The 25,431-nt window shown below is 46.5% G+C and overlaps 2 protein-coding genes across 19 annotated transcripts in view; one reads left to right on the forward strand and one right to left on the reverse strand.

Annotated features, from left to right (window-relative positions):
• The window catches only part of SRCIN1 (SRC kinase signaling inhibitor 1), a 259,534-nt gene extending 249,895 nt beyond the window's left edge, over nt 1–9,639 (forward strand). For 15 of the 16 annotated variants that reach the window (XM_077917322.1, XM_077917321.1, XM_077917318.1 and 12 more), the window contains one exon: nt 4,166–9,639. In XM_077917322.1, the coding sequence (XP_077773448.1) occupies nt 4,166–4,300 (135 nt within the window). In that variant the 3' untranslated portion in view covers nt 4,301–9,639. Of the gene's footprint in view, nt 1–3,880 lie in introns of all 16 variants that reach the window. The other variant, XM_077917324.1, reaches the window with a different exon arrangement.
• A 2,734-nt stretch (nt 9,640–12,373) lies between these two features.
• The window catches only part of ARHGAP23 (Rho GTPase activating protein 23), a 173,237-nt gene continuing 160,179 nt past the window's right edge, over nt 12,374–25,431 (reverse strand). For all 3 annotated transcript variants that reach the window (XM_028703672.2, XM_028703670.2, XM_028703671.2), the window contains exons 23-24: nt 19,572–19,603; nt 12,374–18,647 (exon numbers count right to left, since the gene is read on the reverse strand). In XM_028703672.2, coding sequence (XP_028559505.2) covers nt 17,457–18,647; nt 19,572–19,603 — 1,223 coding nt within the window. In that variant the 3' untranslated portion in view covers nt 12,374–17,456. The remainder of the gene's footprint in view (nt 18,648–19,571; nt 19,604–25,431) is intronic.

The raw sequence follows: 25,431 nt of genomic DNA on the forward strand, positions 1-25,431 counted from the left end.
AATGTATGCTCATTTTTAAAACATAAGTATAGTTTATATAAATTACTGCTGGATTTTTAAAATAAGATATATATTGACAGAAGTATTGGGATTTTTTCAGAGTAACTGCTTGCCCAAACCGATGAATTGGACCAGAACCCACATATGCTTTTGCAATCATTATGTGAACCAAATGAACAAAGAAGTTAAGGGGGGTGGAGACATAACAATAACCATTAATTTATTTAAAAATATTTATATACCACTTTTTACATAGTATTCTAAATCAGTGTAGAGCATAATTAAAACAATATCTCACACACCATTTGAATGGCAATGCCCATCAACTTTGGTGAGGGGCTGGCCCCCTCAAATATTTTATTGGGGGGGGGGCAAAGGGACCTCAGCCCCTAGGAGTTGGCTCCCATGCCAGAGCATGGATCACAGCAACCAAGCTGTTTAGGAAAGGCCACAGTGGGCAAACCAGCGGAAACCAGAAGCAGGCACTCTTGAGTGCTGAAGTTGTCTGAGACTTTTAATCTCAGGAGGGCTGTGGGTTCGAGCCCCACATTGGGCTAAAGATGAACATCATGGTTCCTTTGAACTCTAAAGTCTGTGATTCTAGGCTTAGATAATTTTTATTATGGTCAAAGACCATCTCACATAACATAACACAATAAAAACAGTGTTCATAAAGATAAAATATACAATTGAAGCAGGTTGCAGCAATAGCTCATGAGTTAAAATTGAGATATATACGTACACCCGTACAGTTGAGATTTGGGCTACCATTAAAAATTGACTTCAGCACTTCCCTAGTAAGCTATTTTATTCTAGAGGATGATCTATGCCTACAAATCTGGGCGCAGAATCAGGCTACCAGCCAGGTTGCCTTATGATCTTTGCCTAAGAGGAGAGAATTAAGTTTAGACTTGTCTGAAAGATCGGCAAGCCTCTTCAACAAAGGATCAGTGGTGATTCTAGGCTTACAATATACTCCATACACACTTGGGAAGCAAGAAACAATTTTTTAAAAAGTTTATAAAAGCTATAATCCTTTAAAACCATTAGAAATGTGAACACACTGGAGAGAAACTCAAAAGTAAAGCACAAGGGCAAGTTGGTTCCCAACCCCCATTTTTCTGCATGCACCACTTTTCAACCAGACTTCAAAATCTGGTTTTCAAAAGATTATTACAACAAGCATCATTTTTTAAAAAAATGTTGGAATAACATTGAAAGACAGACTGTTTTATATCTAACTGCTTGTACTGTTTGTAGAGCATCAAACCACTTGTTTGATATCTATGCCTTTGCAACTGTCATTATCAGAATTCCTTTGTATTAATGTTGTTGTTGTTATTATTATTCAAAGTCCTTCACACTGTTAAGCACCTTTATGTTCAAATCTATCAGAGGCACATTCCAGTGAAACAGCTCTTTGTTTTGCAACAACAACAGAGTCTTATGGTACCTTAAAGTCCTTGCAGGGCAGTCCTGTTGATGTCTACTCAGAAGCACGTCTCATTGATATCAAAAAGACGCTCTTCCAGGTAACTGAGTACAGGACTGCAGCCTTGCCAATTGCTTGTGACTTAAGCTTTGGTTCACTAGATGCTTCTTGTTTTCCAAAGCTTATGCTGCAATAAATCGCTTACTCTAAAGTGCCATGAGGCTAGGTTGTTTTTATCAGACTCGGCACATGTTTAACTTGTGCCCTGCGGTGTGTCAACTGTAGGTAACTGGCCATTTACTATATCTGTAGTTTACATAAGTAAATATAGGTGTGTGCATTGGGCAGTGGCAGTCCCTTGTTCCCCGTGGAAACCCTTTTCACCATTTCCTGTCCCCACCCCCTGCCCCCTGATATGCCCCATGTGCATTTGCATTGGTTGGGGTCTTAATGGTTAGGCCAGTACGGTTCAGCTGGGTTCACACACTTCTGTGTTCTTGTCGACGCTATAACAGTGCGCCCAGTGGCTGGCCAACTTTCTGAGGCCACAAAGCAAGGTAACAACTGCCACTTTTTCATCCCTTAAACCACAACGACATCTCTACCTGTTCCTCTCTCCTTCCCTTTGTTTCTCAAGCCTTGACTTGACCCCCTTCCACACAAAACTCGTTATTCTTCCCTCCCCTTTCACTTCCCGAGCGCATCTGATATGCTAGCCCATCTCCCAGAATTCCCTGCTGCTCCTGGCTTTTTTATTTTATTTTTGTCATGCCAGATCTGTATGACGAATGGCAAAGACCATGAACCCTTTCCCATGTCCTGTCTGCCTGTCTGCAGGGCCCTTTGGTTTTCCTCATTCTGTGGTACATATGCACACACAGAGGACCACCCCCTCCTCTCCACAAGTGTGGGGGGAGTGGATGTCTGGCTGTGAGCATGTCATCCCACCCTGTGGCTTTCCGGTCTATTTTGAAGCACGCTTTGTGAGCAAAATGGGACTGTCACTGAATAAATGAATAAAATGCAAACCCTACTTCCTGCACAACTCCCTTCCCCCGAAGTCCCTGCATCCTGATACTAACCGCAGTCTGTACCCCCTTTGCCACAAAGCAGAGGTGCTGTTTGCTTAAGTGGTAAGCCATGGAACATTTCTCAGGGTACGCCTTCCCCGATAATATTTTCATGAGCCGGTTGCGCATTTGCTTTGCATCTGCATGCAAGGGTGCTGAAGGACCACGCATGCCTCGTGCAACTAGAGCTGAAGTTGGGTTTGAGATGGCAGGGGCGAGCTGTTGGGAACTTCCTCTGACAAAGTATGCAGTGCTTTGCGATTCTTCTTCTGGATCCCCTTTGCATCAAAATGGCAACCAGTGGGAGGTGAGCACACAATTGGCATGACCGGCATTTTTAGAACCAACAAGGGAGGTTAGTTCGGCTATAAACAATTTCCTCCACCGTGGAATGTGCTTGGAGGAGCATGCATGAGGGATTGTGGAACCTTCATTCTTGGAGGTCTTTTACAAGCAGGCTGGAGTAATATCCGCTTCAATTAATTGTGATTACCTATATCTGTGAGAATGGAGGATTTCTTAGGGTTACTTCTAGTCATATATCCATCCCTAGAATGGATGGGTGTTAGGCTATGGGTTCCTCCTGCTGCATTGGACTTTAAGCATTAGTTTCCTTAAAGTTCATTGGTCTTGGGTTCTTTCACAAAGAGCAACAGGCAGGCAACTAGATTCCTGCCTGTTGCTGCTCACCAATCTTTTGTGCAAAACCCACAAGGATTTTCCAACTTTCATGTGTATTCCTTTGTGGAGGAAAACAGTTATGATGGAGCCGTTCCTTCAGGCAGGGACTCTGGGATTCAAGAATTGTCCACTTCTAAAACCTTTTCTTAAAATAACCACGAGGAGAAGAAAGCCCGCTCACTCAGATTGGCTTTAGGCTGTATTTTATTTTCACATGTCTTTCACAATTTGTTCCTTCCCTTCTGCCACCCCAACCCACCCCCATGTCAACTATGAGGGATACATACTTAACAAGATTTATCATTGAAATTGAAAGCTGCCTCCCTTTATCCATCCCAGTCCAAATTCTGGCCTGCTAGTTACGGATGCAGTGTACAACAAAATAGTACCCATAGGTGAACAATAAAACAAATAGATGTTTTGAGGCTACCTCTGATAAACAGCACCTCTGTGGTAAACTGCACTCTGCCCCTACCCTCCCTTCCTCACCCCAGCTAAATGAATATTGTTGTCGTTCTAACATGGTGTCCATGGCCACAAACTAACATTTCAATTCTTGTCCCTTCCCCACCCCCTTCCCCATCTCCCCCTTCCGTTGCCTGCCTACGTATTCGTCCCATCTCCCTGCTCTGTCTCTTTTTTGGCCTTCTTTTGTCTCCTCCGCTTCCTCTCGCAATCACTCCTTCCCTTCGTCCAGTAAACCTGTAGAAACCAGCTCATCTCGTGCTCTGTTTTTGTCCAACGGACCTTTTGCCTCAGGCCTGGCCAATGCTGCTTGTTTCTGATAGAAATTTTTCCTAACTTAGTTCCCACTCTTGTCTCTTTCTCTCTATCTCACTTTCTTTTGCACTTTCTTTCTGTCTCGCAATCCTTTGAGAAGAAAATGTTTGGTTCTCCCCCTCCCCCTCCCCCCAACCCCAACACACCTTCCTTCTCCTCCCTCCTCCTTCTTCTTTTCCCTGAATCTTGCTTTTCTTTCTAGGCCGCTAGATCAACCAAGGACCCTAACACGATGAATGAGACTTCAAGCCCAGTCTCAGAAAAGCCTACTTCAAGCAGGACCTCCATCCCAGTACTGACTTCCTTCGGGTCACGGAACTCCTCCATTTCATTCTAAAAGCTCCTCTGCCAACTTCTCCTTTGGTGGTTTTCCTAACCTACTACTACTGGGGGACTGGGGAGTGCTAGCTGTCTCTCTTTGTGATTTCCTCCTCCCCAGGTCTCACTGAGGCACCTAGAAAAGTCCCTCCCCTCAGACGTTTTAAAATGTTCCTTCAAAAATGGCCGCCCTGCGGTTCTCATTTCCTCCTACAAAATGGCCAGCCTTGGGACTTGGTTCTTGCTCCCCACAGGGCCGCCTACCAATATCCAGAATGGCCAATTTAGTTTGCTCTCTTGTCTTCTTCCCCCAAATTGCCCAACCTATTTATTCTTTTCCTCCCCTCTTGCTACAATATGGCTGCCCATCTGTTTTCTGTTTCCCCTCAGATCTCCCAACCCCCTTCCTTTGCCCCACTCCCCATCCATCCCAAACTTAACTTTTCTACTCTGGCAACAACTTAGCCTTGTTCATGTATAAAGAACAATTAAGAATTATTTTTATTTATATTTTTGCCAGTTGCCACAGCCTGCAAGCAACGACGACACTGCTCAGTGCCAGTCTTCGCTATTCCTTTATGAGGGGGTGGGAGAAAGGGGCAGAATCACTAGAGGCTTATAAAAGGGGAGGGGAGCAACCAATTTCTGAAGATGCCTCAGAACCCCGTGGACATTTGCTGCTATTCAACTTTCCTTACATTTAAGAAGAGAGAGAAAAAAAGTTGTAATTAATTGATTAACGTGGATCCTTGTAGGTGTGTGCTGAGTCATTCATGAATCAACGGTGTTTTGACTTTGGGGCATGTGTATGCTTCCATTTTGTGGGATTCTGTTGTTTACTTGCTGTATCAAAGACTGTTCTGGAAAGTGGGGCGGAACTTGTGTGTGTGCGTGCGCATCGCAAACCGAAATATCTGTGTGTGGTGTTGTGTATTTTTTTCTTTCTTTCTTCCAAGCCATTGGATTAAATTTGGAAGAAAAGCAAAGACTTGGGGGCGGGGGGCGAAGCACTGAATTTTGAGCCTGTAATAAATGCTCCCCCTGCCCCCTCAATCTTCTCAACCATGCAGAAGCAACGTACTGTTAAGAAAGGGGAAAGGAGACTGTTATAAGAAGGGGCACAGAGCCAAAGCAGGCAGCAGAACGATGTTGAGAACAGGGTCCGGAAACAGAAAAGTCCAGCTTCCTATGGAATTAATCAACATAATGTAGCACTTTAAATGTCCGTTGAGTTACTATATATGTGAGATGGGGGGAAAGAGCCCTCAAAACGTGTGGAATACCAAATAGAGGAGGCAGGTTTCAGGGAGACCACGGTGTCAGGGTATCAAAGAAACTGGGCGGTGAAGGAGAGTTTGGGGAGAATTTGGAGAAGGCTGAAGGAGGTGAAATTAGGCCCTTTTCTAAGCACGAGGTTTTGGTGGGCAAAAGACAATGGAGGCAGGTGAACAGGCGACTCTCCTTTGCTCGGTTCCTGCAAAGGTTCCTCCTAGGATCGACTATGGAGCCTTGCTGGAAAAAGAAAAGCACTGCGTAGCCAGGATGGCTGGCATGGGCAGAAATTACACCCAACCGCCTGTGGAGCTTCTTCCAGGCCAGGAGAAGAGGATATCAGGGCTGTAGAGCGAAACAAAGGACTGTTGGGAAAGTCCTTTGTTTCAGTGGGGTTTGCACAGGAGAATTCCCCTTTGGATTGTGCCCCCAAATAAGACTGGCACAGAGGGTGGTTTTTTTTAGAAGGCTTAGTCCTGCTGATGGGGTGATTGGCCACGAAGCTCAAGTTTATACCCCTGGGGACCTTCCTCTTGGGCTTGGATAGGGGGGGGGAACAGCTTTGGGTGAAAGGTTTGGTGGGTTATTAGAGCTGTGTTTATTCTCGATCTGCGAGAGGTGGAAGCTTTTGGTTTTTTCCTGAAAGGTTGCGCGTGGCATTTGAGCTGCGGAAAGCACAGTGCAGAGTTGGAAAAGGATAACGATGACAGCACAAGGAGGGAGATACAAGTGAGGCATGGGGATGTGGGAGGAGGAAAGGATGTCGTATGTCAACAGCTGAGTCGCAAAGGCAGAACGTGAAACACTGTCGGGCCCAGCGAGAAAGTCGGGGAGAGTTTGTAGCCATGGAGGCTTTCTTCAGCTAAAAGTACAATGCGTAGGTGTGTGTTCGGAATGGCAGTCCGGGGTGGGGGGATGTTCCTTGCAAGGTCATCCTGCACAAGAGTCATTGAATGAACAGGAAACAGCCTTCACCAGCTTGGTGCCCCTCCGATGTATTGCACTACAACTCCCATCAGCACCAGCCAGTGTGTGCTGATGGGAGTTGTAGTCCAAAACAGCCACAGCTCGGCAGGCTGGAGCAGGTTGGTTGGCCTAAAACGTTAAGCACAGGTGGAAAATGGAAAAATATATTAATGTGGCATGGGTGCACATGTGAAAACGTGCCTCTACATGTATAGCAAAATGGCGTGCTACTGTAAAAAGTAAAAGAAAAGAAATGAGTCTGTATGCAACATAATACAAGATGTAATCACTCCTTGTTTTGTTGACTAGCTCGTCCTTTTTAATTCTATTATTCTCAGAATATTTTGGTGGGGGGGAACGCTGCGGGGAATTGGTTTTTTATGGTTTTTCTTCTTTTCTTTTTCTTTTTTGTAAATCAATCATTTTTGTATAAAGATTTTAAGAGAGCCTTTTTTTGAATAACAAAGTTTTAAAAAAAGTCAAAAAAATCAAATATGTAACAACAAACAGCAACAAACAACAGTCCATAAATGCAATTTCTTAGGATTGCAGCAAACAAACATGGAAGAAAAAAAGCAACCTCTTTACATTTAAGTGAAGTGTCTTAACATTTTATATATTTGTTTTAAGAAATATATTTACATATTATATATATATAATATACGTAATATAAATATATATATATAAATACTGAGGAAAAAAGAAAACAAAATCCTTGTTGTGTCTAGTATATTTAGGGGGGGAGGAAGAATGGTGTGTGTTTTTTCCCCTGATTAAATTATGTATGTAGCTCTTTGTACTTTTAGAAACTATCAAAGGTGGCTGGGGTGATGATGATGGTGCAAAATAGAGCCAGAGGCCACGATCCACAGGGGAGCGTTTTGCTCTTGGGCAGCTCCAATCCCGTCTATGGGGCTCACGCCAGAGTCGTTCCCTGCTGGGCTGGGTCTTTCAGAGTTTAGAAACCCTTCCGCAAAGCTAACATTCCATCTCTGGGGCTTGCTATTGTCTGTTTCCGATTGTCTGTTACTTTCATATTCCCTCTCTATGTCCATCACTGGCACGAATGGAGCCGACAGTGTCCACTATCCCATTGCATCTTCCTTCATGAGAATTCTCTTGTTTTGCAGCCCACAGGGACCAAGGCCTGACAGAGCAGGGGAGGGGAGGCAGGGTTTTGAGCCACTGACCAGGGGCTTTAAAGACATGTCCACTTCATAACTGGCTTCCCCACCTCAGTAGGGTGGTCTACTCTACACAGTGTTGGGAGGAGTCCTCTACTTACAGGGCAGTTGCATCCAAGTTGGGTTTAAAGGTAAAGAATCCTTGCAAGGGAGATCAAGCAGGCGCCTAAAAGTTGCCCATCTTCAGTCGCTGCCTGGAGAGGAGAGCAGAGACAGAGCGGGCCACCTGGTCACCGACTTCCCCATCATGGTGAGATGCTTTGCATTTCCATTTGAAATTATAACAGCTGTTTCTAAATTTATATCTACACAGGCACATTTTTGTGAAAATGCGTCTCCCCTTTTGCGTGAATTCATTTCCTCCTTTCTGGCAATGTGTGAGTTGCCTTGGGAATTGTTGTGTTGGCGTTTGCCTCAAGGGTTTAAAGGCCTTTCCCCTCCCCAGGGAACCCTGTTCTGTGAGACAGGTTAGGGATCTTTCATGCAGAATTCTTAGCAGCTCAGCAAACTATCTTTTATAGGATTTTGGGGGGGGGACTCTATGGCAGTTAAAGAGGTAGAAAAAAGTGTGTAGAATTGCCCTTACAATGTCTGTTCTGTGAGGCTTCAGAAGAGAAGGGATGCTTGTTTAAGGCACACACACAGACATGATTCTGGAGTAAGACCAATTTCCAAATAGCTATGCACTCACATAATAAGGAGTAGCTTGAGGTGGCCAAACACCTCTTAGGCAGACTTCCTCAATCTCGTTCTTGCCAGACTGCACCTTCCAACACAGCCATGCTGGCTGGGGCTGGTGGGAGTTGTAGTCCAAAATGTCTGGAGAGTGGCATATGAAGGGGAGGAAGTAAACAGCCATTTCACCTGCAGAACAGGAACACGGGGTCAGAATCCAAGGGACTGGGAGAAAAACGATCAATCACTTTAGTTCAAAACTGGAGATACACTTCACAACCAGGGATGCATTGGAGGCAATGCTAGTTCTGCAGAGTTGCAAAATCTAAAGCACAGGGTTTTAGAGCACAGACGGTACTTTAGGGTTGAGAGCCTTTACAGCATAGGATCACCGTTAATCTGGATTAAGAGTCATCATCTGCCGGCTCTGGCGTATTTACTCACACTCAATAATGTGGATGTAGAAACCCCGGTTAACCCTTCAGCATGCACTGAAAGGAGAAGGAAATTCAGCATTTTCTCCACTCACTTAACCACAGCTGCTGTGACTAAGGGATGAGAAGATTTCCCCTCATTTCAGTCCGTTCTTGCTCCACGGGCTCTCTGCACTCCTGCCTTCTGCTCCACCTCTCTTCAGATTTAATCTGGAGAGTTTCTGTAATTTATTTTGGGCGGTGCATGCACATCTTGCTGCTGGGAATTCCTTTTTGTGGTTTTAGTCAATGCACATAATCACCAGGACACAGGGAAAATCAGACTCAGATTGAAAGTGATGGGGAGCCAATACAGCCCTCATCTGCTATGTCTACACACATGGTCCTAGCATGAATCAAAATCCCTACCCAACACATACTTAAGTGCTGCGTGAGAGTGAGTACTAAAGGGTAGAAAAAAAATACAAACTTTGTTAATGAATACCCAATTTATAGAACAGAAAAGTGGGGAATGTTCACACACATTTTGCCCACGATGCACAGAGGCTGTAACTGCCCAGTTGATGTTAAGTGTTAGCATTTGTTAGATCCCTGCTCTGTTGATGTGGAAAAGGGAGAGAGAATGCTGTTTTTCTGGTAATAGCTTTTACAGTCATTCTGAATGCACTCTTTTCACCTTCTTTAGCCTTACCAGGTCTTGGATTATCTGATGATGCAGCCTTGCCAAAGCTCAGTTGGGGCTGCACTTGATCACAAAGGGGTTGTATCCAACAAAGTTATCATGTTAACGCAGGTGTGGGGAATCTCTCTCTCTCCCCCCACCCCCATGTCACTGAACCCCAGCTCCTATCAACCCAGGCTATGGGAGTTGGAGTTTAGCAATGTGTGGGGAAACCAAATGTTCCCATTAACTCCACTAGCACAAGAACAACTGATTATTCAATTGAGCTTCCTCTCCCCCTCTTCCAGTGCCTCCCCCCACAAATCTGTTCTGGAGTTTTCCCCGACCCTCTGGAGCAGATTGGGGGAGGAGCTTAGGGGATATTCAGGGAGAAGAGAGGGAGAGGAAATCGCGCTGGACTGGTGGGAGTCCTTCCACTAACGGGATGACTTTGGTGGACACAACCCTGGGATCCATGTGGACCTCCTTGGAGAACCCATTGTTTTGTACTCTGAGCAAGGGAAGATGCATGTTGCTATGCCTGTGCGCATAGTGATGTGCAGACTACCATATGCAGGGAATGGCGCGTACATGGGCACGGGCTAGCCTTATCGCTAGCCTTATCGCATGGTAAGGTGCAGTGATAGCCTTTTGTCCCTAATAAGAGTAGCAGTGAGAGACAGAGCACCATTAAAGTGAAGAGGTGCTATCCTGCTCATTTGAAGCAAGACTTGTGCAGGAGAATGCTTTCCCACTTTGATGAATATTTGGAGGAGGCGGCGGGAAATCATCTTGATTTTCTGCCTTATCAGCAAAAAGTGTTTTGCATCGCCCTAGGCTTGCAACATGGGCACACTGTCACAAATCAAAGACCAATGAAAAATAGGACAAAAAAGGGATGATGTTAGGGAGAAGTGGTTTCATGAACCCATTCCCTTTTAAGTTCCATCCATTTTCCTTGTCTGAAGCACATTTGTCCTTTCATTGTGTATTGCTGCACTTGGGAGTGTGTGTGTGTGAGTGTGAGTGTCACTGTCATGACATCATCCAACTGCTGTGTGAGCAACAATTGTGCCACAATTTTTATTTTTTGAAAAAGGTTTTGAACTTCTTTTTTTTCCAAATGCGTAAATTATAAAGCACCAAACTATGCATGTATTATTGAGTGAGTGAGTGAGTGTGTCTGTGTGTGTGTGTGTGTTTTGGGGGGAAAGCAATCACCACTGCATGCCACAAGCCTCACTTTACTTGTCTGGTTGTTGTTTTCAGATTTTTTTTAAAGAAAAAAAATAATAAGAAAGGGTTTTTTAATATATATATATATATAATAATAATAAAAATTAAAAAGAGAGCGAAACCTTTAGGCACTGTGTAGGGAGGACTGATGATGATGTTGTGTGTCTCTTCGCATGGATTTTATTGTGAACTGATTTTTTTAAAGGAAACAAAAACCAACGCTATAAATGACACCACACCAAAACTGGTTATAAAAGAAAGCAACAGTTCTAAAAAAAATCTGTAACTTTTGTAAATCTTTTTGCTGCTATCTGTAGGTAGAGTTCTATGTATAAATTATATGGATGCCATGTTTTCTTCTGTGAACAATGTGATCATTGTTAGTCAAAAATTCCAAATGAAGGTTGCTTTTTTTAATTTTCCCCTTTTTTGTTTTGTTTCCTATCAGAGTGTCTGAATTTAATAAAATACTCTCCCCCCCCTTCCCGTGACACTTCTTTTCTTAAAGCTTTGTTTCAAAACCATTCTTTAAAAAGCAGATATTCCGTTGTGCTGTTTGGTATTTGTGGGGCAATGTGTGTACTCAAGGGTGGTCTGGGATCACCAACATGGCGCTTGTTGGCACAATGACTCCCTTGAGATGTTCTCCTGGTGCGCTCAAAGCCTGAGCCCCCCCCCCCCCAATCCCCTTCTGTCAGGAGGTTTGTTACCCCTTTCTCCCTTGAAAAGAGCATAAAGCTGATGGAGGATATTGGAAAAACGCTCTTTCCGTTCTATGTACTTTTCAAGTCTTGGGTCAATTCTGCTGGATACGATTCTTTTTTACAAAAATACTCAGAAAAGCAAAGTGTTTGTTTGTGTGTGGGCGGCATATGCCCTCTCTATCTCTGGGTTGAACTGCTGAAGGAAGGAGTGATGTGACCAGAGAGGGTGGCACCTAAATTTATCCAGAACAAGCTGCAGTGAAATTAACAGACTGTGAGAAAGAGCTCTTCTCCCCACTCCCCATGCAGTCTCTGTGTACTTGTTTAGCAGGCCAAGTGAAGTATACGGTGTATTCTAGAGCAGGGGTGGACAAAATCAGGCCCTGGAGGTGAGAGCCAGTGTGGTGTAGTGGTTAAGAGCAGCGGACTTGTAATCTGGTGAACTGGGTTCACTTCCCCACTCCTCCACATGCTGCTGGGTGACCTTGGGCTAGTCACACTTCTCTGAAGTCTCTCAGCCTCACTCACCTCACAGAGTGTTTGTTGTGGGGGAGGAAGGGAAAGGAGAATGTTAGCCGCTTTGAGACTCCTTCGGGTAGTGATAAAGCGGGATATCAAATCCAAACTCTTCTTCTTCTTCTGGTGGGTTAAATGCAGCCCCACAGGCTTTTCTCAGCAGCCTTCCTAGAGTGTTTTTGCTGGTATATCTTGCATACCTAGATGATGGTGGCGTGTTTGTGTAGATACACATGCATCTTGTTCTTTGCACGGCTGGAATGCAGCCTAGAGTCCAAAGGAAAGTCACATCTGTCTCTTCATCTGCTTTCTGTCTCTAGCCCCACTTACTGGGGACATGTGGCCCTCATAAGGTTGCTTATGAATGAATGTGGCTCTCAGGCCAAAAAGGGCCTTCAGGTTATGGTTCTTTGTTTTGGAAAAAAGAAAGAAAGTGAGCAAACATTCTCTGAATAAGCCAGTTTATTTCCAATATGTATATCACTGTAATTCTGAGGAGATCCTCAAAGCAGAGTTTGGGTTTCTTCAGTTGTTTCGTTTGACCATATATATATGTCTGACATTGTACAACACAGTGAAGGTGGGAAGAGGGACAAACCATGCAGGCAGGCAGGTGCTTTAAAAAAAAAATCAACACTGTCAATATAACTGGGTTTTTAAAAGGAGCAAAACAAAACAGTCTTCGTTAAAAAAAAAATCCTTATAAACTCTTTTATCATATGTTACACATTTAAAGGTTATTTACAAAATAAAGTGAAAAATAAAACTTTACAGCAAATATTTGCATAAAAGAACAATGCATAACAGTGTAGCAAATAGTTTAGCTTTGCTAAGTTTTAAATTCCACATCTCCACACACCCCTTTTCAAGGCCTCAATGGAATGGCTGTAAGATGTGCATTAGAAAATGCGGAGTGTGGAGCACACAGCACATTTGTGGCTGATTCAATTGTATCACAAATTATAGGCATTTCCAATTTTTGGTGTTTTGTGTTACAGTTGTTTTATGAACAACATTTCTGTCCTTTTAAGTCTTTTTTGGAATTTGTCTTATGAAAAATCTCCCTTTGTTGAAACCCTGCAGCATCCATTAGCATGTCAGTGTGCTAGAGGGGGCAGGCGCTAATAATCGCCACTCGCTTCCAATTGCAGAAACCAATCTGCAATCTGACAGAGCTTGAGACTATATAAACCTTCACATTTCAAGCAAAAGTGGTCATCAATGTGTCTGATGAGTTTCTGACGTTCTAAAACTCCTATAGACATTTTAAAGCAGTCATGTATATAATTTTCTTATACTCTGCATTTACCAGACACTTGAGGCCCACACTGCAACCACTGCCAGACCAAAAGGACACTACGACGCGTGGATAAAATCTCCAGTTGTGACAGTATCTCTGCTCTAGTACAGAGAATTCTATGGTTTTCAAAACAAGAGTCCATCCCCAATGAGAGGGAAACTACAAATGTAAGAAATCCAGAAGGGTTCAATTTCCAGATTCAAGCCTGCCACTCTCAGCATGCCACAGCTCATTTAGGATTACAGCCAGGGTTGCAGCCTAATTCTACCCAAAATGGAACTAGGGGAGAAAGTTTGGTATGCGATTTTGGTGAAATCATTTGCTAAATTTGAGCAGAAAGCATACAGGAATCTGCATGGCTTCTGCTAGTCCCCTCTATACTCTGGTGCACATTTTTAACATTAGCTAGCCCCCAGATGCCCTTGTGAACTCTGAGTTGTGCTGCATCATGGACTATGTAGTACATGTAGCTGCTGCATACATGGCATGGGAATTGAATAATGCAGAGGACAGCAGGCCTGGAAGCACAAGGATGGTGAACTGGGATCCTACAGGCCAGATATTTTGAGTCCTGGTGTCAAGGTAAACAGCACAATTCATGGTGGAATTCCACCAGGTTTTGCCTGTGCTTCCCTACAATCACTACATTCTCAGAAGTAATTATAAGGGTGGTTATGAAGGTATATAACATAAAGCACTTTGGACACTAAAAAACTAGATTTTTAAATAATCATTGTTGGTGATTACCAAGCCATCTGTGCCTTGAACCTCTCACCAAAGTATTTGCAACTATGACACATTGAGAATTTGCACACTGCTAGCCCTTAGAGGTCAGATTCCTCTCAGCACTTAATTTCTGATCCAAACACTGGATAACTCAAAAGCTGCAGCTGTGAATCGGCTCCACGCAAACACCCTAGCCTTGGATTGACATCTGGCAATTTCTTCCACAATGGCTCATTGGTACACACATCACTACCTTAATGTTGCACTCATTAAAACGTGAATATGCATGAACTAGCCTACACTTGAGAGCTAAAGTGAAGACTTGGGAGAGCAGAGTTGAAATCCCCACTCAGCCAAAACAGCTTGCTGGGTAAACTTGGGCCAGTTACTGGCCTGGTTCAGACAAGCTGCCTTCCCTCCCCTCTGCATAGGCTTCCGTTTCTCATCATGATTTGTTAACTGATGAGCAGCACCAGTCCCTGGCTCTGGTGTTAACAATGAACCTTGGCTCAATGCAAGTCAGGAATGAAGCGCTAAAGCCAGTGTGAAAGAGGAGGAAGAGCCCATCTACGGAGGAGTGCTTAGTCCATGGTTTATGAAGACTGGCAAGATCATCTGAAGCAGGCTAACCTACCTCACAATGCTGCTGTGTGAATAAGCGGGGATAGGAATGACACACGCTGCCCTGAGTTCATCACAGGCAGGGCAATATAAAGCTCTCATAGCAAACTTCAAGGTCACTTTGCCTGCAGACATATACAAGCAGTGAGAAGTTGCTATGGAGACTAGAAACATCTTCAGTGATAGCAATGTTTGCCTTTCGTCCTGCAATGATGAGGATGGCTTTCTAAATGCCACCTCCAAATGATGAAATCCAGCATTTGCCACTTTCCAACACATTTGAATGCTGCCTTGCCCTCTAAAGGAGCTCAAAATCACAGTTAAACCTGCTAACACCACTGGCCAGTAGGTTAGGCTGGCATGCAGAAATTTGCTCACTGAACTTCATGGGCGCTGGAAATGGTGCTTCCAGGAAAACTGCTGAAACAAAAGCACTTTGCTCGAATGTGGTCAACTACTGATATGACCAGATACTTTTGCTATAGCTTGGGTGCAACAGGGGAAAGCCACTATCTCAATGAGGCTATTTTCTGAATCTGCAGCTTTTTTCTGCAGAGGCAGCTCCTACACTTCACCATAGAGTATTCACATATTAAAATAGCACCTTGCCTATTTACTTGCTAAAAGAGCCGCTCCGGTTTCTCTCACATGCCATATGGACAAATGAGATTCTACAAAGGTCAGGGACTAGAAGGAACATTTTACACCACAAGGTGAAAGCAAATCTGTAAGAGGCCTCTCATCTTGAAGGAAATGCAAAAAAAAAATAAAAAAAAAATGGGCAGGAAGGATGAGTATCTTGCCCTAATCTGCAACACAGAAACGAGTGGCACCCTTGGTTCACTTCTGTCCCAACATACTGAGAAAACTAAGGAGGGGAAGACATTGCTAAGAAGAAATGTAGCACCAGCAAGAATCAAAGTTTGTGTGGATTTTGGAGGGCAACTGCATAGCACAAGATGGTAGGATTATGGCATTTCAGCTGTTGCTGGAACAAAGGCTGGAATGGAATCCCAACATATGTTATCATGGGAATCTGTAACAGCAAAGTTAAGGAATCTCTCAGACTCTCTTACTGGCATACCTGCACAGGGCATTGGAGGGAGGGAACCAGCTGTGCTTGTCCTCCGTACCTGATGTCCATCCTTCTCACCCACAATACAACTCACACAAGGCCCACACTCAGCCTATCACTTGCCTCTCTGCACTGCAGATTGGGGGGGGGGGGGGGCTGTCACGGTAGATTTGAGTGTGAGCAGAACAATCTACATAGAAAGGATTTATGTTAGAAATCCTCCCCATAGGCAGCAAGTGGGTGCTCCACATCCTCTTTAGCACCAAGAGTTACTGGGAAATGTTACAAGGGCCTAAAAGCAGCCAGACAACTTCCCATTTGCACTTACGGTCTTTATCCTCTACTCTCCAAACAACTGCATCCCTGAACTGTACCCAACACAGGTAGGACTTGGCTGATCAACTCCTGAAGCCACTGTCTGTTTCCTCGTGGTTTGTACAAACTGTCACAAGAGAAGAGCGGCAAGGAGTCGGGCAGAGACACAGGTAGGCCCTCAGGACTTTTTCTCCCACCCACGTTCTCAGTGGCCGAGGGAGAGCTAAGTTGTATAAAGATTCACAAACGCCGACAGCGCAAGGCAGCATCCTCTAAGGCTTCAGGCAGCATGAAACCCGTAGGTAGGAAGGGCAAAGGACAGGTCTAATCCCAAAGGTGAACCCAGATGTTCCACAGGTTCCTTCTGATTCTTACTTTTTTGCCAAAAGGGGTTGCCATGGGAGCCTGTTGCGGTACAAAAAACCCCAAAAGACCATGAGTTTTCTGGCACCTTGAAGACTAGCAGTGAATTGGTTGGCCTTTCAGAAACCACAGGACTCCTTGTGGCTTTTGTGGTGTGGGGGGAAACGGGACGGTGCCACTTAAAGCAGGAGGAGAGCAGCGTGGAAAATGCCTCTAGAAAGGGCGTTTCTGGCTCTGTCGTTTTTGGTTTCTCCACGGGCAACTTCCAAGTACGGGGCCAAGTCCACCCCATGCCCACAGGGCACAAGTGCTGCAACTGAAGGGGGTCCAGCCAACTCTGCAGGGGTGTTGCAAAGGCCAAGCCAAGGGAGGTGGGAAACTGGGGAGCTGGTTGCCCACCTGCTCATCTTGGGAGAAGGCACAGAGGGAGCAGTGGGGTGGCTTGCTTGCTTTCTTTTAAAGGGACCTATTCAGAGCCCCCGCAAGATTGAGACATTCTTGTGCCCTGGGAAGGCGGACTCGGAGGCAGAATGGCATGGGAGCAGGGGCTTGATCAGCGGCAGAACTTTGGCAGTGGTCAAGGGGAAGAATGAGCTGGTCTCCATGAGCATTTCTGATCTGACTTCCCAAGAGCTTCCTCGGAAAAGAGACAAAATGTGGGGCGGCCAACAAGGCAGAGATGGGCAGGGAGAGGCTCAACAACCCCCCGCCTGCCTTCTCCTTCACACACGTGCCCTGAAAGCAACCTGCAGACCAGCCCCCTGGAGCCAGAGAAGCTTTTCCAAGCAGGAATGGGGGCTGGCCACCCCCCCATTGCCCCAGGTAGCCTCCCAGCAGCAAAACCAAGGCAAGAGCTTCCTATGGGCTGGCCAAAGAGCCCCTTCCCTCGTTTCCCCCGCCTCTGCTTCCTTTTCTCCAACTGCCTCCCTGGGGAGGGGAGGGGAATAAATAAATTCACAAGTCACGAAACAGGAGAGTCATTAAATTAAGACCAGGGGGAAGGGGGTCAGAAAGCGAGGCTGGGGCAGGGAAGAGACTCTTGCTCCACTGAAGTTTGAGGCTGCTGGCATGACCAAGCCATGGTTCCTCCCCTGCCGCTCCAAACAGGGGCTTCCCCCGCCTGCCCCCTAGAGGCACTGGTGGAAGCGCAAGGAAGCTGTGCGCCGGGGAGCCGAGCGCCCTTCAGAGCCGGCCTTGTGGCGCTGCTGCTCGCCACTGGAAGCAACCGCACTCCCCAGCGCAGACGAGGAAGGCCGAGCTTTCGTCGACTCCAGACTGGAGAGCCCCGAGTCTTTGTTGTCCCGGAGGGGAGCTCTGCTGGTGGCGTCCAGCGGACGGGCCTCGGGGGCCCCCAAGACATGCTGATCCTCCCACTCGTTGTAGTTGAGGTCCTTGAGGCCGCCGGGCACCACCACCGTGTGGCGCCGCCAGCTGTTCCTCTTGCGCCGAGTCTCGGGCGAGTGCGGCTTGCGCAGCCGCACCGCCAGCATGTCGTCCGACGAGCCGCGGAAGCGCAGGCGCAGCTGCTCCGTGAGGGAAGGCCGGCCGTGGGCCTCGGCGGCCCCCGTGGGCTGCAGCGACTCCTGACTCCCCGGCGAGCTGGAGCTGGGGCCTTCCGTGCTGCCTTTGGAGGAGGCCTCACTGCTGTAGCGGGGCCGCGAGAGCTTGCGCCGCGCCAGGGTGTCGCACTGCATGAGGCGGTGGGAGCTGAAGGAGGCTCGGCTATGGAACGCTTTGTCGGCTGCGGCAGCTCCACCTTCTGCCGCCGCCTCCAGCCCGGCTCCTTTCGGGACCATCCCAGCCTGCCCCAGCACAAAACCATTCTCGGTGTCCGTTTCCACATGGCTAAACTCACTCCGTTCATCGTCTGCCTCCTCCCCACGGCTCTCTGCTACGGACTGCACCTCAGAGCACAGGCTGCGGTCGATGGTGGACAGGGTGGAGTAACCCGACACGATGGAGCGGGCATCGTGGGCCGGTTCTGGGCTGCCCCGAGGCGCCGCCGTCTTCCTTTCTTCCAACTCTACTTCGAGCTTCACAGAGCCCTCTGGGCCACTCTGCCCACCGGGCTCTGGACCTCTGCTGCCGCTGCTGCTCCCAAGCCCCTCTGCCTCTCTGGGTTCCTCCTCTGCCCCCACCTCCTCCTCGTCTCTCTTGGCGGCTGGTTTGGCGGCCGACTCGTGCTCAGAGTCGTCATCTGTGCTGCTCCCGAAACGCTTGGCCTCTCTCCGCTTCTTCCTCTTGCGGTTGACAGCTGAGATGAAGGAGATGGCAAGCATCTCCTTGTGATAGTGCTCCTTCCGGGAGCCCCACGAAGCCTGCAGCAAGGGCAAAAGGGGTGGGGAGGGAGGGAGAGAGTTATGCCTGGGGAAAGCTGTCCAAAGCAGAGACAAGGTAGAAATGTTCAGGTTTTGTGGTCCCCAAACTCCACCCCCCCATCACTTGAAATTTGCTGGTGGTCTTGGCGGACCACTTAATGGTTTTTCTGCCTTTGGTAGCAATTGCCATGTCCTGTGGCTGATGCTATATTATTTCTAATTCTAATTGCATTTCTTCTTTTACTTCTTACATTGTATGTTATTGTGTTCGGATTTGCGCTGCACAGAAATCAAACTGTAATACAATGAAAGAAACAAAAGGGAGAAAAATGCAAGTAAATTAAAAAATCCAATAGAAATATTTAATGGGGACATGGCGTGGACCACTTGAATGAAGACCACAGGCCCTCAGAGCACAGTTAGGGAACCCCTGGGTTACAAGACTGGTCAACCCTGGGATAATAACCCCTTAACTCACTGATCTGTTTACATGCCCTCACAGAGAGCATCATATTCAGTATCATTAATGCAGATTCGCAATTCTCACAAGTGCTTTTACATTTGCCCTGGCAGAAGTATAAAGCGGCAAAGTCAGATATCACTGGGAGATGCTACCTGGGTGAGTCACACAACCTATGGGCCAAGAAATGCATGACCCTACCTGTAGATGTGCCCTTGTGTGTGTGGTTCTCCGCCCGTCTTACAAACTAGTTGAGAAGGGGACCGGATCAGTCATGGGGTGGGGGTAGGGGCTTTTGCCTCCAGATATGGCATTGCAAAAAAGGAGGGGGTCCTGTTGAAAAGAATGGAACCCTTTCCCCCACAGTGCAAATTGCGAGTGCAGGGACCCCTTAAGCGGAGCTGAACCATCTTTTCCCGCCTCTCCTTCCCAACGGGCAGATATGACACAGAAAGGAGCCTTACCTTTGATTTAGCTGAGCCACTGTTGGTCGAATCTGTTAACAAACGAAGAGGAAAGAGAGAGAGGAGAGGATCAGTAAGACATGGGACAGTGTCGGGAAAGCAGGTGGGTCGTGAGGCTGCCGAGGGGAACACTTGTCCCCATGGCTTCCCTGCAGCAAAGGTATGTCATGCTCCCGAGTCAGCGCATCAGAGCTAAACCGAAAGGTGCACCCCATAAAAAAGAAGGGATGACTCAGCAGATGTTTCTTCTGTTCTGACTATGGAAGTCTAAAGGCTTCTCTCTCTCTGGACAGTGTAAAAAACAATGCAAAGCAACAAGAGGTGCTATTTTGGCATCCAGGGCTGACACTGCTCACCTTCCCCTAAAGTCTGGATAGTGAGTTCAGCTAATGGCCAGCTATGAAGCCCTCCAAATGGAAACCTAATAAGCCTTTTTTATTTTCTTCATCTTCCTGACAACACAAGAGGAAGCTTCCAAGCCATGCATTTCTGCTGGCAGAGCTGGGGGCCTCCGTATTTTGCAGTGAATGCGTTCATTAGCTCAGCCGCTTCTGAAACTTCAGAGAGCTGCACTTCCCCTTCCTTTGTCTGCTACTGGCTCCTTAAGACACACACTTGTGCGCAGAGCAGTCAGGGACTCCTGAATCTCACTCTTCCCTTCAGCAATCTCATTAGGATCACAGCCTGTACTTTGGTGGGTCGGAGCATTGGCTGTTAATGGCCCAATCACCAATGAGACATGACAAGGTCGTTTGCGCCCCCTGGAGGTGTCCTGTGGAAGGACACTCCCAATATGAAAATCAAATTAAAAGATTAGGTACCCCAAATTCAGGGGCTCTTCCGATAGACATCTAACTAAGGCAAACCCTTTTTCTAATATCACATCGCTTCTTGCCAGAGGAAATTGTCTTAAAGTGAGGGACTCATGCGACCCTATGCAAAAAATTTTATCCTAGCACATCTCTGAGCAAAACACCAATAATATTTTGGGCCCTTACTAAAAAATAAGCCAAGATTGAAGAACGTTTGGGAGCAGGGGGTTCCCTCTTGTTAAATAATAGTCCAGAGAAGGGAAGTTGACCCTGGGTGTTTACAAACATGCCACCTTGGACCACAAGCCACCATTTCATTTTGTCCCATGTTTACTTAAGGAAAATAAAACTGAATGAACTGGTGGCAAAATAAAAGGGGTGGGGAGGGGAGGAAACCAAGAACAAAGAACAGATCAAGCACCCCAGAACACGCAGAGTATCCTGAATGAATGAAGGGGGGCTTTGTAAGGGTGGGGACCACAATCAGGCACATTTGTTCAAGTGATGGTGACAAGGCTGTCAGGAAGGTTAGTGGAGCAAAGTCAGTGGAATTAGTGAAGTAGAAAGGCAGATTGAGCACAGAGCGGTTAGGGGGAAGGCAGTGGAACATCTGATCAACACCTGACTTGTCACCACACACAGCTGCCTGCCTCCTGCTCTATGGGCCCACTAACAACATGGCAGGAAGGCACAGCGTCCTAGCATCCAATGCATTTGACATACATGCGCAGTTAGTCCCAGAAGGGAAAGCGCCACAGTTCCACCCAGAGGAGCAAGACTGAAGCCAGATTCGTAAGGCATGTGACCTATCAAAAGCGAAATGAGCTCATTGGTCAGGTATATGGAGTCCCCCACAAGCCTGCCTGGGACTGTAAAAAGAGGTGGCCAAGGAGGCCACAATATATGACTGGGGGCTGGATTTGGCCTCCTGGATCATAAGGAGTTTATCAGGAGCTCAGTGTTAACAGGATTAGGGACAGGGCTGGTCTCCCATCTCCTTGAGCAGCGATTCTGAAACAGGGTCTTGTTTCCCACTCATGGTCAGCAATGTGAGGATGGGTTCTGAAAGCACGACAGGATGCAATGGCAAAAGAAAGAAAAGGAAATGCTCAAGTCGTTCCCAAAGAAAAATTGCGATGGGTGCCGAATTCTCCTGTTCTTTTTTGACCCTTGTCAGGATGCGGAAGAGCAGGTGCCACCAGGGTGGAATCAGCTCTGAAATCAGTGGCATCTTGACTGCTGTGCGTGTGGCAAACATGGCAGAGTTTGGAATGCTTCAAAATGCTCCCCCTGCCCCTTCGTACTGAAGGTACAGTACAGGTGCACTGGAGTGCAGAAGGAACTGGCCTTTTTAACTAGAAGCTGCTCAAGCAGCAACGCTGAAATGAAACAGCGGCCCACAAACAACCAATGAACCAGATTAGTGCCCAGCAGTACAACGAAGGCTGTGTTCACACTGTACATTTAAAGCACATTTTAAACGGTCCTGTAGTTTTCCCCTCACAGGGTTACAATTCCCCACAAGCCTTAAAAAACTTAAAAAGTGCCCAGAATTTTTTTTGAGGGAACAGATGTGCTGTTACCGTATAGAGTGTACACAACCAAAGTTTTAAGAGTCAGTGCTTTGGGAATTCTTAGTCCTTTGTCCTAGAGGGGATCTGCCTTAGCTGAAAGTGGGACTCATACCTTACACCCCACACCGCTGAAGGCGAGCCATGAATAGAGGGTGGAGGGGTCGAGTTTCACAACCAGCTTAAAAATAAAAGATTTGCTCTTCGGCCTCAGTTCAGCCATTGCCACGTTCAGAGAGCCACACCTAAGAGAATGGCTGGCAGATATTGCCCAGATGTTTAAGAGGTACTTAAAGCAAAGTAGTGGCAATGCAGCCCCCCCTCCCGAAGTTTAACAAAATTAAAAGCCAGGCCAGGCAGATCCAGCAAAGAGGAAGCAGGGGGCAGAGGTGGGTGCTGGCAAACCCCATGGGGCAAGAGCACAGGCAGGAACAATGGCTAGAAAACCACAGAAAATTCGTAGGGGCACGGTACCAGCCAAGCCGTTTGTGCAATAGCTCCCCCGCCTCCACACAGTCACACAAAATCCGCCACAGCAACATCAGCGGCAATGAAACCAACAGACAATATAATGGATGGTCACAATGGCCCACTCTTGACAACCAAGGCCTCCTCCCCACCCACAACATGGAATTAGTGGCTGGCAATAACGAGAGTGAGGAAAGGCAGGAAAGTCGCTCTGAGTCTGCCCCCCAACCCCAAAGTCCTTGAAAGAGCAAAACCTCTGAAGGTGGGGAAGGAAACATTTCTGGTCTCTAGGCTGCGGCATCCAAGTTTTAAGGACAGACACCTTTTGCTTCCAGTGGAAAAACTGAATGCAAAACAGCCAGAGCAATTGTTTTCAGGGATCCAATATTAGTTGATGCAAACATATGCGCAGGCATTCAAATCACGCAGAACTCTTCATCAGGCAGAGAAGAGAGACAACTTAAATCTTGAGATTTAGATTGTTTGCATGAGCAAGTTTTGTTCTTATTATATTATTTTAGACTTGTCTATACTGAGTCGTTATCTTTTGTTCTATAAGCTGTATATAAATGCTAACTAAATAAAACAAAATAAAGTTACATATTACTGGAGCTGTTAAAGTTAAAAATTAACAACCTTTCCATTCTGTTGGGAGGGGGGGAGATGTTCTGCACTCGCTTAGAAAGCTACTGATTTGTTTTGTTTTAAACTATTTTCACAACTTAAATTGATCCCCACCCCCTAATGCATGGCTTTAAGAAGCAAATCACAGGCCCATGAAGTGGACCTCATTTTTCACTCCCAACTTTTTAACAGTAAGGAGCTCGACCTCCAGTGTCGTGTCTCATCATAGTACACGCCAATGTTGTAGCTCGTTGGCGTGGAAGGACCAATAAGGAACCAGAACCGCTTTCCTGTTTTCCTCAACCTCTCGTAATCGCCCAATGGAATTAGTGCATGTACACCAGAGCACAACCACACCGTACCAGCTCTAGAGCTCCGGCAGTTCCGCTGGAGTACGGAAGAGGAGGAAGAGGGAGGAGATGGAGAGAGAGAGAGAGAAAGAGAGAGAAGGAACAGAGAAAGACAGCAAAAAAGGTTAAGGAAGTTTGTAAACAGTAGAAAGAGAGAAAAACAAACAAAACAAAACCCCACTTAAACAATACCTCCCATCAATATTAGCAACTCCAGCTGGAGTGCAAGAGCAATTCCCCTCCAGTGTCAAAAATATGGTTTCTCTTCTGCCAACTTAAAAGGCTCTGTTTGCCACTGGCCAAGGGGTGGGGTAGGTGACAATGGCTATGCATGCCTTTTTTCTAAGGACGGTGCTACCAGTTTCACCTTACGCAATCAGCTGGTGTGGACATGGTGCGGGTGGCAGGGCGTCCAACCACATGCTCCCTCAACCTCTGTTCCTCCTGGCTTATCAAATCTAGCAGAGGAGGGGCCGACTGGCTGGGTCCAGAGTGTGTTCAATGCTGCATGTGGGGGTGGCCCCTGCTGCACTGAAAAGAGGCAGCAGTGTGACTGCTCCTAAAGAAACCGGCTCTGGACCTGTTGGATTGGAACAGCTATCGGCCAGCTGCCAATACCCTCTTTGGGGAGAAGGTGGTGGAGAGTGTCATGGTGGCATTATTGGGAGGACACCAATTCTTGGAGGACACCAATTATTTAGATCCCTTCCTATCTGGGTTCAGGTCTGGCCTCAGAACTGAGCTGGCCTTGGTCACCCTTTTCAGAGGGGCAAGTATGACCTTGTGCCTGCTTCTTAATCTTTCTTTGGCATTTGAGGCCATTGGCCACAGCATCCTCCTGGACCGGATCTGGGAAATGTGAATTGGTGGCACTGTATTACAATGGTTCCAATCAGGGCAGCCTAGAGAGCAGCGTTGGAAGAGTGTCTTTGGCCCCCTGGTGGCTACACTATGGGGTGTGACAAGGGACTCTCCTCTCTAGTGCAATTTAATATCTACATGAAGCCATTGGGAGCAGTCATTTGGCATTTCTAGGCCAGGTGCCATCAGTATGCTGGTGACACTCAGCTCTATTTCTCTATGACATCTGAATGGGGAGAGGCTGCACAGTCCCTGGGCCACTGCCTGGATGCAGTGGTGAAATGGATGAGGAAAAATAAGCTGAGCTTGAATCCCAGCAAGACGCAGGAACTGTGGATAAGTCGCTCCTACGTTGGGGAAATTGGTCAGCTGGCTGGCCTGGGATGGGGCTGCACTCCCTGCGAAGGAGCAGGTTGGCAGTTTGAGGGTGCTTCTGGATCCAGCTCTGCCTCAATGGCTACAAGTGCCATTTACCAACTGCGGCTGGTTCAACAGCTCCGGCCATTCGTGGACCAGGAAAGCCTTGCCATAGTAGTTTGTGCATTGGTTACTTCTAGATGGGATTACGGTAATGCGGGCAATGGTGTGTGTGTGTGTGTGTGTGTATTTTTTAATTACATTTTCTGTTCTACAATTTAAAATACTCATTTTACATCCTTAAGATATCAGTGGCTTCCCTTCTTCCCTTTCCATGGTTCATTTTATATATCATAAATCCCTGCATATTTTATAAAAACTATACAATTCAGTATTCCATTATTGCTTCCATCAAAACTTTTTACACTGTTATCTTAATGCTGCCAGCGTTTTCAGCTGTAAACAATTATTTCCTATCAATTCAATAAACATTTTCCAATCTTCTTTAAACGTATGTTCTTCTTGTTCTCTTATTCTATATGTTAATTCTGCGAGTTGTGCATATTCTGTCAACAAGTTGCCATTTTTCTTTAGCTGGGACCTCGCTCGTTTTCCATTTTGGGGCTAACAATGCAAGGAATGTTGGGCTTCCCTTGCGCTCGATTCGGAAGCTGCAGTTAAGTGCAGAATGGTACAGCACAGTGGCCGACAGGAGTGAGGCCTTGTCAGCTTATAACACCTGTGCTCAGAGATCTGCACAAGTTGCTGATTTTCTACTGGGCAAGTTCAAGGCATCATTTGGGGCCAGTTTACCTTC

The sequence above is a fragment of the Podarcis muralis genome, chromosome 13 (genome assembly GCF_964188315.1).
Source record: "Podarcis muralis chromosome 13, rPodMur119.hap1.1, whole genome shotgun sequence".
NCBI lineage: Eukaryota > Metazoa > Chordata > Lepidosauria > Squamata > Lacertidae > Podarcis > Podarcis muralis.